At 29.2% G+C, this 17140-nt stretch overlaps 1 protein-coding gene across 2 annotated transcripts in view; it reads left to right on the plus strand.

The window, feature by feature from the left end:
• LOC127281480 (igLON family member 5-like) overlaps window positions 1-17140 on the plus strand; it is a 144279-nt gene that overhangs the window by 89697 nt on the left and 37442 nt on the right. For both annotated transcript variants that reach the window (XM_051305201.1, XM_051305202.1), the window contains exon 3: window positions 4083-4246. In XM_051305201.1, the coding sequence (XP_051161158.1) occupies window positions 4083-4246 (164 nt within the window). The remainder of the gene's footprint in view (window positions 1-4082; window positions 4247-17140) is intronic.

Consider the following 17140-nt stretch of genomic DNA (forward strand, 5'->3'; position numbering starts at 1 on the left):
TCCGGACAATTGATCAGGATCTCATATAACATGTTTCTATATAGAGGAAAATTTGTTTTCACCATTTTTAAAAAGTTTATAAACGAAAGGACTACATAGCTTCCTCCACGAGGAAGCAAAATTAAATAACAACATACAGAATTGTAATAATATTATTATTTTAAAACAAGAATATATAAAAAATACAAAATAATTGCAATTATATTCTCTTCCATTTTACTGTGATAAACGCAAAAAACAATTTTCTGCATTTCATAAGAAAAAACTTCTCATTGCATCAAAAGTTTTCGTGATTACGACTGTTTTCTGTAAATATTATATCCAATCTGAGTTTTCCTTCTACTCTCAGACTTCTTTGAAATTTTTTATAATACAATTTTTTATTTTAACATTTTTTTCCCCAGTATACAGTTAAATATTGTTCCTTTGTATACTCTTTCAACAACGATTAAATAATTGTAATTTTTTAAGTAGGTCAGTACTAATAATATCACAAAGTTAGAATTAAAATTAAATTACAAAAATTGAGTTTATCAGGTGCTTTAAAATATTAATATTATTCCAAGAATGAGAGAATATTATGAGAAATTAAAATACCAAAGGATTTTTCAACAATTTTAAAATTGTAGAAGTTGCGCCATTTTAAATTTTTTGGTATGCATTTTTTAAATATTTTTTTAATTCGAGAAAGATCGCACATGCAAATCGCTTATTTTTTAACGAAGTCTTAAGTCTTACGGAGTATGCTGTTTGAACTTTTAATTCAAATTCTGTTGTAATTAATTTTTGATGCAGTTCTAGTTGATTTAGGAACAAATTAAATTGTTATGTAAATGTTGAATTGAATTTCATTATAAAGAAAGTAAACACTGTTTTGTGAATTGTATCTTAAATTTTAATAAACGTGTTCTATATTTACTTCATATACATTTGTACATTAAATTTAATACTGTATTTCCTAACAGTGGCATATATAAATAAAAGGGATATAAATGTTCAGAAGTTACCGTATATGAAACTGCCGCGTATGAGAGATCAGAGAAAATGTACGTTGCTTAAAATGAAGGGAGTAATGTCAAGTAGGGTCCTTGGAAAATGCATGTTCTGAAGCTGATAATTAAAGGCTAAACCCTTCTGAATGCCACCGCTAAGTTATTCACTTAACCACTTATGTCTAACCCATTTACGTGCACTATCGCTGCAATAGCGATGAAATTAATTAGGGAAAGGTTTCAAGGTTGTGTGTGAAAATTGTTGGTAGCCCATAGTCACTAATAAATTGGATACGCTCAAGTGCATAAGTTTCCAAGTGATAAGATGAAACTAGAAACTAATAAATTAATCAGCAGAATCTAGTGTATACAACAATTGAGGTTATGCCATTGGAATTTGCATTATATTTGAACCTCCTCACATTCAACCGCAACTTAAATAATTGAATTTACAATGAGAACTATATTTTAAAAAAAGGAGAAAAAGTAAATTACTCTAATATGTGTCAAGCTTCTTTTTTTCGCACCTCTTTAATGGAACTTCCTTTAAGAAGCAGGAAAATAAGAAAGTTTTTCTATTTGACCAATCTTATTTGCTGCGTAGCATCTTCAATTCAATAAATAGTTTGTCAGAAGAAGATTTATAGTAACATTTTCCAACAAAGATTTTTCCTTTACTCTTACATATATATATACACTCAATCAATTTGTGGCAGTCTTTGTAACTTTGAAACAAACGAGAAAATTCAACTTGTACGGAAGAAAGTATTTCATGGTTCGTAATAGTTATTGATTGATTTACGGATTGAAGTTTTTATTAATAATATTTTACTACATCTTTGCTCCTATTTCGCTCTAAAGTAAAAGTGATATTTTCATGTATTTTTATTATCAGCATTAAGTTATTGAATAATTTTTTTATTATATGTTGAATTTATCATTTGGTCAGATGTTTAATTAAAGAAGAAGAATAATATCAATCTTTTCAAGTCAGGTCAGAAGTAAAATTAAAAAAAAAAAATTCTTTTAATGTTTCTTTAACACTTTCTGTAAGAATCTAATTTTAGAAATTATTATTCTTTATATTTATTGTAAATTCGTAGAAATTCTATTTAAATTCACTCTCTTTAATATCCAAAGTTTTGGGAGTGTCACGTCATCGTAACTCAAGTCGAATCTTGCATTCGTGTAACAATACCCCCCTTTTTTCTTAACCAATGGGCTACTGTTTAATTCAATTTTACAATTTTACACTTACACAACTATAACTTTTAATACAAATAAAAGAATTCTTTACATATAAAAACTACAGCTTCATTAAATTAATATATTTTACAACTTCCAAGGAAAAGTGATCATCATAGAGGTAATTTAGCAACTAATTCGTTTTGTCACACGTTCGTTATTCCATCGTCAATCATTTTTTTTATACATTAGATTTAGGGTATTGTTTTCATTTACCGCGCATATTTATAATACAGTCTGTATACAATTTCTTACAAATCGTCCATCCTAAAATTTCATTCACCTCAAATGTTTAGTTATTAACAATCCAAGGTTTGATATATTCAGCGCATGTACTCGTCGTTATAGGATATTGATCATCACTTACACGCTCAACATCATTCGTGTAATTTGATTTTACTCTAATAATTTTATAAGGACCGAGTTATTTAATTTTCAGTTTGCGACCGGGTATCATCTAAGTGCGCTTTAATCAGGTAATATACCAGCGCGTCATCTTCATATACGAAATCTTGTATAAGTACTGTTACTCTGCTCAATTTCATATTCAAGTTCGACTTAGAAAAATTTCCAAGTCAAGTGTTAAAGTCTCTACATTAAGAAAAACTCATCTTATTATTCAAGGACCTGATTTTCCCATAATATTTGGAAATCATCTTTACTTCCTCTTTGGAAGAATCTCATCGTTTGGCTCTTCGTCACGGCAAATTGAACTCTGGACTTATGAGCCTCATAAAACGACATCTGGTACCAGCCTTTCCTGTCATAATCAGGACACAGCAGTGATTCTTTTCACGCATCTTGCTACTGAATTTAAGTGATTTATATTTTTACCCCTAAATCCTTAATCACCTCTTGTAAAATGGTAGTAACCTTTGCATTTCTTGTTGCAGTGAAATGCTGACTTCCTATTTCCTTCAGGATTGGTTGCTTCAGGAATCTCTCTTTCAAAAGAACAATTTTTATAACTAAAACATTTGTGTCTGAATAAACTTGTAACCTTGTAATTTTAAATTTCTATATTCTCATTCTTTCCTGTACCCTTAGCTCAAAACCTTCTGCTCTGTAAATAAAACAGGATATATTACTGAAACACCTAGCGGACATAAATAAAATAAAATATTATTTCTTTAGTTATTTTCTCTTTTTGAGACGTAACAGGAGTAAGATGGCTAAAAATAATTTTAAATTAATTAAAATATTATTTTTTTATTATTTTTTGAAATTAAAATAATTAATGTGTAAAATTACCTAATGTTAAATTCAACATAAAATTAACTGAAAATGATGGACGTGATATATTCAGAGTTTGGATAGAACAGTGATACATATATATATATATATATAAGATACAACCATCATGTAATTCGGAAATAGCAATGTTGGGTAATGCGAACATTGTAGGTTGGATATCGAAATTCCCCAGGCAATTCCGCTATCACTCGGATCACTTTCGAGTTCGAGCATCGAGTCTGCTTTAGGTAAAACCCGCGAGACACTGCAGAAGATTAAACTTCAGATTTCAATTCCCAAAAGAATGAAAGTATGTTTCAGAAATCAACAAATAGTATATGTAAATTGAGTACCAGCTTAAATCATTGCATCGTCAAATAATTTTTTATTTTTAATTCAATTAATGTACTTTAATCATAACTACATCAACATCAATCACAATATGAATTTTTCAAATTCAATAAAAGAAATTACTATTTTATTTAATTTTCAAAAATTGAAATTAAATTAAAGAAATTTTAAATTAAAAATTTGATTATATTTGGATTTTAATAAATATAATGATGTGAATCAGAGGAGAATAAGTTAGTAACATTTGAGTTTTTTTTAAAGGGAGTGAAGCGAGACACCAGAAGGAATCAAGTGTCAATAATGTAGACTTGGCAAAAGAAGATAAAAACGAGGAGAGTTTAACTGGATCAATCAAAGAGGTTCTTGCTCAAAAAGGAGGAACAGCTGTTTTACCTTGCAAGCTTACAGATCCCAGCGCAGGAATAGTGAGTATAGTTATTTTAAGTTTAAATGCAAATTGCAAGTAAAATAATAGCCAATTCTTAATAAAACACTGTGGGCTGCGAATTCACTGCAATTAATGTTAGTTTACTAGTTTAATATTTTTCGAAATAATATTTGCCATAGACAAGTTATTTCAATTAATAAACCTTCAACTTTTAATTAGTGTAACCATAATCAGAATACTAATAGCTTGTGATTGTTAGGTCCATAATATTATAGAAAACTTTACTCTTAATAAAATATTAAATGGATTGATCTGAGATTTTGTGGAAAAGTCTAAAATATATGATGAGGAAGCGTAGTTATGTGCGAAAACTAAATTAATCAACATAAAATACGTAACAGTGATGTCAGCAGTGGGATTACTAATAGCGCTAGTCGCTATGTAGCGCTTTTCGTTATTTAGAATAAAAAACTTACATATTTTTAGTGAAATTTATTCTAAATCATGACAACTTTAAAAATAAATTATCTAGTTTAATGTTAAAATAATTTATAACGGAAATAAATTTTTTTAATTTAATTTAATAAATAAAATTTAAGAAAATTAATCTTATTGCAAGAATTAAAAATAATAATTGCATGAGATTTAAAATTAGGATATTCTTTACCAGCCTAAATTTAAAAATTGATAAATTTTTTAAATTAAATTGATTTAAATTTTCATTTCTTGAAAAACTCTTTAACTTACAAAAAATGCCCTATACATTTTTTTAGTGAAACCTTGCGTGAGAACAAAAATTCTATTTCCGAGGTTATATCTTCAAAATTTTTTAAATTAAATTTTTTTCCTTATTTTAGACAATGTCTAATAGAAACTTTTAATCCTATGAAAAAGATAATAAATATAAATGCAATAAATATTTAAATGCACAAAAGAAAAGTAAATAGTTTATTATTATTGGATAAAGTTGAATTATTTTCTTGATTTTTTGTAAGGATAGAAATTGGAAATAAATGTCTCCTTTTTTCTTTATTATTATTATTATGTTTCATTTAGTTTATAATTATTAATTATAAAAAAATTTAAGGTTTAAATTTAGAAATAAAAGTGTTAATATAATAATATTAAGAATTATCTTTGCCTCAAATTGCCTTTTTTATAACTTTTGAGATTTGAAGTGTTACACTTTATGAATTTGACATGCTTTTAGATATTTCTTTTAATTGATTCATTTCTTCATCGTGGGAAATCCTTATGAATTTGATACATTCTTGATTCTAAAAAAAATGGGTTAATTATAAAATAAAGCAAATATGAGAAAAAAATACACAGAAAAACAATTGTACCAACCTAAATCTATCAAAATGATACCATTTTTTTAGTCACCCGATAGCAAGAAAATTTTTTAAAGTGAATGTAGCTGTCGCTATTTGTCATCCCACTCCTGAACTAACGTCACATTGTCTAGAAATTTTCTAAGTATATTATTATAATAATTAATTCAGCAAAATATTATTATTTTAATATTAAGAAAAGATATAATTAATTGATTTCAATTTAATTATTTAATTACACTTTTGAAAGAGAAATGAATTTTTTTTCTCATAAAATTTTATATATCAGAATTTATTAATAATTTAAACTACAAAGATAAATGAAATAACTTTTATTGTTATTTATTTCTAAAAATGGAAACATAAATGAAATGTATTAGTAATTGCTATTTTTGATTAAAATTATTAATTATAAAAATAGCATAAAATAAATTAAATTTAAGCATTCTTAGAAGTTAATTTATATTTTCGTCATTGAATATTTTTTTGTTTTTTAGGAATAGATAACGTAAGTTTAATATAGGCGATTACTATTTCTAGAATAGAAATATAAGTTATTCATGAAATAAAACACTTAAATTTAATTATTTTTCCTAGAAATGGGGTAACGTTAATGGACTGAATTTAAAGACAGAAATAAGTACTATGAAAAAGATAGTATCTGAGAATATGTAATTAATTAATATTTATTAATTATATGTGGAAGTCCGCGTGAAGTGGTCACACTTTGTCGATTACAATAAGGATTATATTCACATTAATGTTTATGCAAAAATAATCCTTATTGTAAGCGACAATGTTGAACCTTTTCGTTAATTCGTTTAGCAATTATTAAATTTATATTTTTTATTATATTTGCAATTGAGTAATTAAACCTAAAAAGCCAAAAACTGATTAAATAAGCAAATGCTTATTATAAAATATAAACAATTACTTTTCATTTAAAATTGTCAACGTTTCACATTTAAAAAAATGCAAAATCATGTTATGAAATTTTGCAAAAAAAAGTGCGCACAGAAACTTGAGAAAACTACGATAAGGCTGATAAAAAAAGTTTTCTTATTAAAGTGAAGTTTTCTTTTTTTTATTTTTTACTGTTTTTGGTGAGTAGACTTTTACAACTGGCAACAAATGAACTACAAATAAAAAAACATAAATTGTATAATTTAAAATTTTATTCTTATTTTATACATTTAATTTGCAACTCTCGTGTAACGTATCTCCATAGGTCTCGTGTTACTAATCAAGTTAATATTTTAGCTTGTTTTCAAATTTAACCGAGCTACTGAAATCTCGTTATAACAAACTCTACTGCAAATTTGATTATCTGTATATATATATATATATATATATATATATGTTACACACACTAAATTAGAGGTGGAAAATTTTTATTTTCTACAATAAATTATACATAAATCTCAAAAGACAAAACTTCGAGTGACCGACATTACAATTAATTATTCAAGTTAATAATTATTAAAACGGATTAAGCGACTTCCAGGAATACTAATTTCTTAAAGAAAAGGAAGAATAAAATTTAAATAACATTAATCACTTACTTGAGAAGATCTACAATAATCAAATATCGACTCTTTTCTTGATTAATTAAATAATAAAATAATAATGGTAATTCCAAATGAATGTATCGTTGATCTTTAAAATATAACAAGATTTCTAGAAACAATATAATATAATTTAGTTGAATAAAATTTTTTCACTCAAGAGATCAAATCCGCTACATACATTAGAATTAGACGTACGGATAAAATGTGAGGAACGGATCCGGTGAATTTTGGTAATGTGTCAATATATCGAACTATTAGCGCTATGATCGATATAAGGTCGGAGGGGCGAACTGTTGACCCTTTACCCTAATCTCCCGAGTCGAAATTTTGATTCTCTTTTGATTCTCTTAAATTGTAAATTTTTGAAAAAAAAGAAAATCAAAAGAGAATGTTATTGTATGTAATTTTGATTCTTTTTTGCTTCTCGATTTTGCGCTTATACATACAAGCTAGATTTCAATATAAATTTAATTAATAACAAATTGAAAATTTTATGAAAAGAAATGGAATAAAATAAACAACAATAAATCCACAACCAATCAAATATACATGAAAAAAATACAATATAGAAGTCAATTTATTTCAATGTCCTTGAAGAGATAAAAAATAATTAGTCGATTATAAATAAATTAATACAAATACCCCGCATTATGAGCTCGCTATAGGCACATAATAATAATTAAATAATATAAAATAATTAATATTTCGACCTTTTGACATAATTATAATTTGAAATACTCTAAAGATTTTAGTTAAATCTTGATTATTAAAGACATACAAAATAAGTAAAAAAAATAAATACAATAATACTCATCCAATTTGGGGTGAGATTACAGATGAGCGCAATTGATGCACACAAGCCAAAATCCAAAAGTTTGTCGTACACCTGACTTGGGGAACCCCAGGTGATGCTTTCTTTTGCTTCATTGACCTCGCGATAATTATTCCTCCAGATGTGGTGTTTTGAGATCATTTGTATAAAAATTCAGGAATAACTAACGGCCACACTTTACACAAAAAATATAATCACTTAAATTCATAAAATAAAGTCGAAATAAAGAAAAAGTAAAACAAAGAAAATTATTCTACCTTTCCGTGTCCTCGGCCGGCACTTAAGAGTATGGCCATTCTATGTCTGTGTTGATGAGAGGCAAAATTATGACTAAACTATTCAATTCATTTCCTCGCATTGACACCCAAAATTTTAACCCCACTCTATGGCCATTATAAAAGAACAAGGAAATAAAAAAAATTATTTCAAATTAGAGAATGAAGAGAAGTAATCGAGAATCACCATGGTATAAAAGCAAAAGAGAATCAAGAGAATTAATCGAGAATCAAAATTATATCATGTATAAAAGGAAAAGAGGATCAAGAGAAGTAAAAGAGAACCAAGAGCATTAATAGAGAATCACGAGAAGTAATAGAGAACAATAGAGAATCAAGAGCATCAATAGAGAAACAACAGAGGACCAAAAGAATTAACAGAGAACCAAAATTTTTACTTGGGTCTTATTCTAGGCTATTTGATCACTATATTTCTCGAAATATAACGTCAAGAAATATTTTTTCGTCACATTATTTTTTAGTTTTATTATTATTAATCTATAGAAGTACAAGTAGAATGGGGTGCAGTTCCGAATAGCACATACCTCTGATTTCGATAAAACTTGGTATCCCTACGTAATTTGGTGCGCTGATTACGAAAATCATAGTAAAAATTGGCGGAAATTTAATTATCATGGTAAAAACCATAAAAAACACCATAAAATCATGGTTTTTTTCGATTATCTCGTAAAAAACAAAAAACTTCGAAAAAAGTTTTAGACGAAAGTTGTAGATCTCTAAAAAACACACATTTCATGTTTTATGCATTTTTTACCAAAAGTCATTATTTTTCGAGAAAAACGCAAAATAGTAAACACGGCCTTCGGCCGCGTAAGGTACTGCTCGCTTCTCTTTTTAAGAAATCTTGGCGAGAGGGGGTGGATGTGTCCGAAAGTAATTTGCAGAAATTATCATATTCACCATTACTCAGGATCCAACGAATTCCGCAAAATACTTTCGGCCATATCCACCCCCTCTCGCCAAGGTTTTTTTAAAAAGAAAAGCGAGCAGTACCTTACGCGGCCGAAGGCCGTGTTTACTATTTTGCGTTTACCGCTGCTGTAGACTCCACCCCACAATTTCTGCAAATTACTTTCGGACACATCCACCCCCTCTCGCCAAGATTTCTTAAAAAGAGAAGCGAGCAGTACCTTACGCGGCCGAAGGCCGTGTTTACTATTTTGCGTTTTTCTCGAAAAATAATGACTTTTGGTAAAAAATGCATAAAACATGAAATGTGTGTTTTTTAGAGATCTACAACTTTCGTCTAAAACTTTTTTCGAAGTTTTTTGTTTTTTACGAGATAATCGAAAAAAACCATGATTTTATGGTGTTTTTTATGGTTTTTACCATGATAATTAAATTTCCGCCAATTTTCACTATGATTTTGGTAATCAGCGCACCAAATTACGTAGGGATACTAAGTTTTATTGAAATCGGAGGTATGTGCTATTCGGAACTATATCCGTAGAATGATAAAAATGTGGGACTAGAAGTGGAAATGGAATAATAAATTTGAAGGGGTGTCAATGGAATTACAAAATCGACCCCCAGGTTAACGAAGATATGATTCAGCCAAATGGTTAAGAGCATTTGAACCTTCGTGACGTCACAAATCATGGCGCATGACACGCAAACTTCTCAGGTATGTGAAAAGCACAATTTTGAATATTTTTTAAAAAAACCTTTTGGAAAATGTTCAGAATAACATAGACTCTGTCTGTTATGTGCGGAAAATTCAAAATTTTGCGTTTAAAACGTTTTTTAAACAATGCCTACATATAAGCAATTCGTGTATTTTTCCTTACTTGTGACAACCAACTTAAACATTGTTTAAAAAACGTTTTATACGCAAAATTTTGAATTTTTCGCACATAACAGACTTAGTCTATGTTTCTCTGAACATTTTCCAAAAGGTTTTTTTAAAAAATATTCAAAATTGTGTTTTTCACATACCTGAGAAGTTTGCGTGTCATGCGCCATGATTTGTGACCTTAACATTGTTTAAAAAACGTTTTAAACGCAAAATTTTGAATTTTCCGCACATAACAGACAGAGTCTATGTTATTCTGAACATTTTCCAAAAGGTTTTTTTAAAAAATATTCAAAATTGTGCTTTTCACATACCTGAGAAGTTTGCGTGTCATGCGCCATGATTTGTGACGTCACGAAGGTTCAAATGCTCTTAATAGTGAAAGCAAGATCTTTCGTTCTCACGAAAGTTTATAAAAATAAAAGAAAAAAAAGTATCAATAAAACTGCAAAAGATTTAATGAAGTTATTGATCTAAAGTTCTGATACATCGTAGTAACAATAATAATTATATATTAACAAGTTATTATAAATTGTATTACAATTAGTGATAATTGTCTAAATATTTACGTATGACACACAATCACCTATATTTTGAACTTAATAGTTTTTCATACTTTAAGAACTTAATTTCTGTGCTATATTAACCAAAATCGTCGAACTAGTACCATAAAGCATTGTTTAGATTCCAGAATGCTTATTGCAAAATTGTTCCTTGTCAAGTATAATTTCCGTGATATGGTTCGAACAGTGTTACGAGAATAGGATGCTGTTGCAAATATGGAATTTCAGTTATTTTTAAGCCATACCTTCCACTCTAATAATTCCATCTCGATCAATGATTGGATCATGTGATTTGAGATTAATTTTTAAACTCTTTTTGCTTGTTTTAAATAAGCTATTTCTTTTGGGAATGCTGTACTTTAAATTATTAATTTTTCTAAGCAGCTTAATTTAGAAGGTTTCAATTTATTATCATGAATATTTTAGTGAGATTTATTTAGCAAACTAATAATGTTTTAATCGGTTCAAAAGGTGGCTGTGTTAATAGTAATGTCTTAAGTAAAGTAAAAAATAGATTTACTTATAATTTTGAAGTGAATAAAATTTTAATTTCAGCAAAGGATGAGTTTTCAAACAGGCTACTCTAGATTTTGTATACGTAATAATTTAATCTCGGTTTCGCTTTGATCATTAGTGAATCTAATATCAATGCATGCACCGTATCCTTTTTGACTTGCATCACAAAAACCAAGTAGTTAAATGTCGACAGTATTTTTGATAAGTATTTGCACTTTCATATGGTAATTCATTGATAAAGTTTATTAAAAAAAATTTTTAACTTTTAATATATATTACGTAAAAATCTGTAACGTTTGTAATTATAAGAATCAAAATTTTAGCTCGCCGAGCCAAGGTTCGTTTTGATTCCAACAAAAATAATAACAGGATAATTACGGGTTAATTACAAACTGAAACAAATTCGGCATCAACCTGGTAACGTCGCTTATTTGAGCCGCGCATTTACGAAATCGGCTTCAACTCGCTAGCGATGAGCCGTGAAATCAATTGTAATACTGCCTAAAAATTCGCGATATTCTGGTGAACTACAAGTAAAACTCGTGTCCTAATTATACAAAGAGTAAAACTCTAAGTATATCTACAAACGGTAATAAAACGGAAAATTTACTTTAAACTGCGGGAATACAATATTTCTTTACTATACATTTGTTACGTTACTTTACAATGTTTCTTTACTATACATTACGTTACTTTACATCGCGATACGTTACTTTGCAATTTGTTACTATACACTATTTACACATAAAACCGATATACTGTTCGACGGGTAAAACCCGACGAACGAGAGTGAAACTCTCTACAAAGATTTTCGGAGTAAAACTCCTAGACCCACCCGGACTCCGTGTAGCACGAGAGTGACGGTCCTTTTTGACTTTGAAAACCATCTTTATTTATCTTTCAAAATTATACTTTTTACATAAAAAGATACATATATTTCTTAATTTTACTTAGGAAAAGTACTATATTCAGCGCCTGTTATGCATGTAAACTTGTCTGAATGTTTCTATATTGTGTTGTCTGTTGTTTGTGTTTTTTGTAGTATTTGTGTTCTTTCTTTGGGTAAAAAGGTTACGTAATTAAAAAACCCCATTAGAAAATTTTTTTACTTAAAAAACTATGTGACTAGGAAAATATAACTATTCTTAATTCTAAAACTTAAAACTACATAAACTAAATAAATACTTTAACAAAAAATAAACAGTGGTTTTATATAAAATAGATATGTCGTTTACAAAAAGATTATATAATTAACGCATACGGTAATTTGTGTTTCAGCCTGAATGGAGCCGTGTCTCTGGTATACATCCTAATATTATCTAATGCTTTATTTTCCGAAATTTGAAAGTTGTAAAATTTGTACGTTAAGTCTAGGATATCTAAAGTAATTTCGTCGATATCTAATTTTTCTCTAATTTTTGAATTTCTTGTTCTTGGTTTCGCTTTAGAAATGATTCTTAAAATCTTGTTTTCAAAAGTTTGGATCTTTTGAATGTATTGGTTTTATAAAAGTTTTATATAGTAACAATTTATTTTTCTTACTGAGTTTACTACTCCTATTAATCAGACTATGTAGAGTACGACTCATAATATACCCTTTTTTACATGTTTCACTAATTTGGTTTCTAAATAAAAGCTTATGATCTAAAATCACGCCTAGGTATTTAATACTATTTTTAGTTTTAATATTAACGTCGTTTACATTTATCTTAATGTTATTTTCATTTTGTTCCTCGCCTTTTTTGCTAAATATAATGAACTCTGTCTTTGCTGCATTAATTTTAAGCTTCCATCTGTGGTAGAACCTCAGGAGTCCATTCAGGTGCCTCTGGATGTACTCGGTCGCCTTGTACTTCTTCCACGAAGAGGCAAAAAGCGCCGTGTCATCCGCAAAGATTGCTAGTTTTGAGTTTTTATTTTTGGGAATATCATTTAGATAATATATAAAGAGAATGGGCCCAAGAATGGATCCCTGAGGTACCCCTGCTACAATATTTTTGGTGTCTGATTTTTGCTCATTATAAATAACATTAAATTTCCTATTACTTAAATAACTTGATATTAATTTAATAATGTATGTAGGAAAACCAAGTTTAACTAGTTTGTAAATTAAACCCCTGTGCCAGACGGTATCAAAAGCTTTCTCTATATCAAGGAAAACGGCTGCCGTGTGCCGATTCAAGTTAAAATTTGTTGTAATTTCATTCGTTAATCTAACCAATTGTTTGACAGTGCTATGTTTTTCCCTGAAGCCAAATTGTTCGGGGATAAGTAATTTGTTAATGTTTTCATGTTTTTTTATTCTAATTAGAATTATTTTTTCAAACAGTTTGCTCAAGGTAGGAAGGAGACTGATGGGTCTATAACTTTGCGGAAAAAGCTTGTCCTTGCCAGTCTTGTGAAAGGCCAAGACATTTGCTATTTTCCAAGCGTTTGGAAAGTACGACAGTTTAAAGCAAGCGTTAATGATATGATTGATTTGAACGATAACTTTGTTAGGTAAGTTTTTAAGAATGATGTTCTGAATACCGTCTGGACCAGGAGCTTTCTTGGGGGGTAGATATTTTAGTTCTTTTTTAATTTCACTTGGAGATGTTAATTCTATAGTATCTGCATCTACTTCTTTGTTTCGAAGGGTTCTACAAATATTATACACTTCCCTATTAGTAACATTGTCGCCCATATTTTCGGTGAGATGATGCACCTTCTCGAAGTTGTCTGCTAAAACATTCGATTTCTCTAAGTCATTATAAACCAGGCCATTTGGCCCGTGTAGTTTAGCAATGCTGCCTGTGTAAGGTTTAGTAAATACTTTAGCAGTCTTCCAAAGACTGTTATCCCTAACTTTAAGATTTTTTAATTTATTATTCCAAGCTTTATTGTAAAAATCTTTGATTTCTCTCTTTATAATATTTGAAAATCTATTTTTAGTTACCCTAAGGTATTCTGAATTAGTCCTTTGATATGCTTTGCGCAGTTTATTTCGTTCTTTAATTAAAAGTTTCAAGTGATTTGGCAAAGGGGTTCGAGCTGCTATGTGAGGTATTCTAATCTTTGGTATAGCATGATCAATTGCACTGTTCAGTAAATTTGTCAGAGTTTCTATTGAGTTGAGAGTGACGGTCCTCAGCGAGAGCGCAGCTTATATAGCCGATCGGTGGGCTGGACGCACGCGAGTGAGCTTTGGCGTTGCGGCCCGCGCGGCGTAATCGGGTACTACGTCTTGTGCTCCGCGGTCGGTAACATGTTTATCGACGCGCGATAATATTAAGTACAAATATTTACCGGCTGATTTCTAACTATCATTACAATATAACCCTACTAGACAAGACCAGCGAAACAATTGTACTAACCTAAATCTATCAAACTGATACAATTTTTTTGAGTCACCAAGTATCTAAAAAAAATTTTTAAGTGAATGTAGCTTCAAATCGTTAAGTAGCAAAATCTTCGTAGCGTTATTGCTATTCGTAATCCAGCTACAGTAGACAAGTTTTGATAGATAGTTTTTTTTCTTTGTGGATTGTTAATAATATTTGTTCTGTTTGGTAATATCGACTGGGGCTATTAGGAACAGATTTCAAATTATAAGACTTATAATTTTTACGTTTACTAATATATTGACTTTAATTTTGTTTCATTTAGTTTATCTTGGCAAGTACTTTAAACGGTATAATTATTGTTTTGATCGAAACTGGAATTTTGACAAAAAAAAGCAAAAAGGTATTTTTTTGAAATGACGAAATGCGGCTATTAGGAACAATGCAAAAAACCATTCAAAAACATATTTAAAGTTTAAAAATTGTTGTTTATTGCTTTAAAATACAAAAATAATAAAAATATATGAAAGAATTGAGTGAATGAATATACGTTTTACACGTTGATGATATAGGCTAATGAATGTGACGATGTGGACAGTGTCACTGATCGCTATTTTGCTCTGGATCTCGAACCATCTACACAGAAGAAAACTAAATTAGTTACCGAAAAACAAACGATAATAAAAAAAATTACAAAGTACTTACATTTACGGAACGCACTTAAATACTTCTGTTTAAAAAATTGTGTTCCTTATAGCCCCGTCGTTTGTCAACTGGTCTCTTATCTCACAAATATCGCTGCTAGTATTAAAAAAACAAATTCATCATATTTCAAAGTACACAAAACTTCACATGAGGAATTTCTTTACTGAAAAACAATCACTTTGCTATGCTCCAAACGTCAAAAACCTACCTCAGTAATTGAATGTTGTCGACCTTAGATATTTCACCAGAAAATATTAAATGACAACCGAGATGTTGCTGCTCACAAGAATAACAAATTAGATAGTTTATGCACTGAAAAGTATAGCGGGTAGCCGCAGGATAATTATTTTTAAAGAAACCGATACAGTCTATTTACACATGGGGCTCCAGTTGACGGAATGTTAATCTTGAAAATAGTTGTTTTTTATTTCGTTGATATTAAATGGATTGGGAGATGTTTTATTAATTTAAACATATGATTATATGACTTTTTTATTGTTTCATTATTTCTTTTTCTTTCGTTCAACAGATTTATTTAATTCATATTTAGATAAGCCTTTATAATATTAATTGTTTTATTAAAACGCTTTGACTTGTAATTCACGTACAAAAATAGGTGGTACACATAGTTTCAACATTTTTTTTAAGCTAAACTTGTAACCCTTACTCGATTGTTTTAATGTCTGTAATTAAATCTTTAACGTATAAGTATATCTCCTTTAAGGGCAGCTGCTTCTGGGTATTTGTATCCTTCATAGTTTGCTAATTGTGGAAGTGCTTTTATTGCGATAGAAGGAGAACTCATTACAAATGTTATACGGCGTTAAATTGAAATGTCTTGATATTAAACGTCATCTATTTCTCAGAGTATACTCTGGAATGTTCTTTTTCAAGAATATTTTTTCTACTCTTATGAATTCTAAATCATGATAGTTGTCGACACATTTTTATTATTTATTGTTAGTTAAATTTTAACACTATATAGTAATCAATTTAGTAAAAAATCGAATAACACAATTTTTTTATTATTTGCTTTTCTGTTGTCCTTGCCGATATAAAAGATTATTATTATTTAAGTATTGAATCAATACAATAATTTAATTATCTTGTTAATTATCTCGTTTCTCAGCACGGACACGAGATACTGACAGATTGTGATTTCACTCTAGGAGAAGTGGTATACTGTAACAAGATATATAATGAAGCATGATACATAGATGGCGCAGTCAGATTAAAGTATAACTTATAAGTTCTTATCAATTATAGTAAATTTAATTTAACATTAATTTAGTAATAACATATACCTATTTTTTATATTTTTTGACGTTACTAATAAAATTTATATATATACATAACACAGCCACACGAAATAAATAGTTTTGATCTGGGGGTCAGACTATGCCTACTTTATGTTTTTTAGGTCCCTGAATCCGAATTCGAGGTCTGTTTTACCCCATCAGATCAGGATTTTGAGATAACCTCAAAAAACCAATATGGCGGACACTTTTTCAAACAATTTATCGGATTTGCCTGAAACTCGTTACTTGGCGGTTTTTGGAGTCGCTGATCACGAATCTAATGTCAGTTTTTCAAAATTCAAAATGTCGGATCCAAAATGGCTGACACATTTTCGAAAAACTCATCGGATTTGCCTGAAACTCGTTACTCGGGGGCTTTAGGGGTCGCTGATCACGAATCTGATGTCAGTTTTTAAAAATTCAAAATGGCGGACACTTTTTCGAAAAATTCATCGGAATCGCCTGAAACTCGTTACTCGGAGGTTTTCGAAGTCGCTGATTACGAATTTAAAGTCAGTTTTCAAACATTCAAGATGGCATCGTAACAAATTTCTTAAGTGTATCTGCCATGACGGCATTTTTTTAAAATTTCCGCCATCTTGGATCCGCCATCTTGAATTTTTAAAAACTGACTTCAAATTCGTAATCAGCGACTCCGAAAACTCCCGAGTAACGAGTTTCATGCGATTCTGATGAATTTTTCGAAA

The sequence above is a fragment of the Leptopilina boulardi genome, unplaced genomic scaffold (assembly GCF_019393585.1).
Source record: "Leptopilina boulardi isolate dan_hultmark-lab unplaced genomic scaffold, ZJU_Lbou_2.1 LbouV2_269, whole genome shotgun sequence".
NCBI lineage: Eukaryota > Metazoa > Arthropoda > Insecta > Hymenoptera > Figitidae > Leptopilina > Leptopilina boulardi.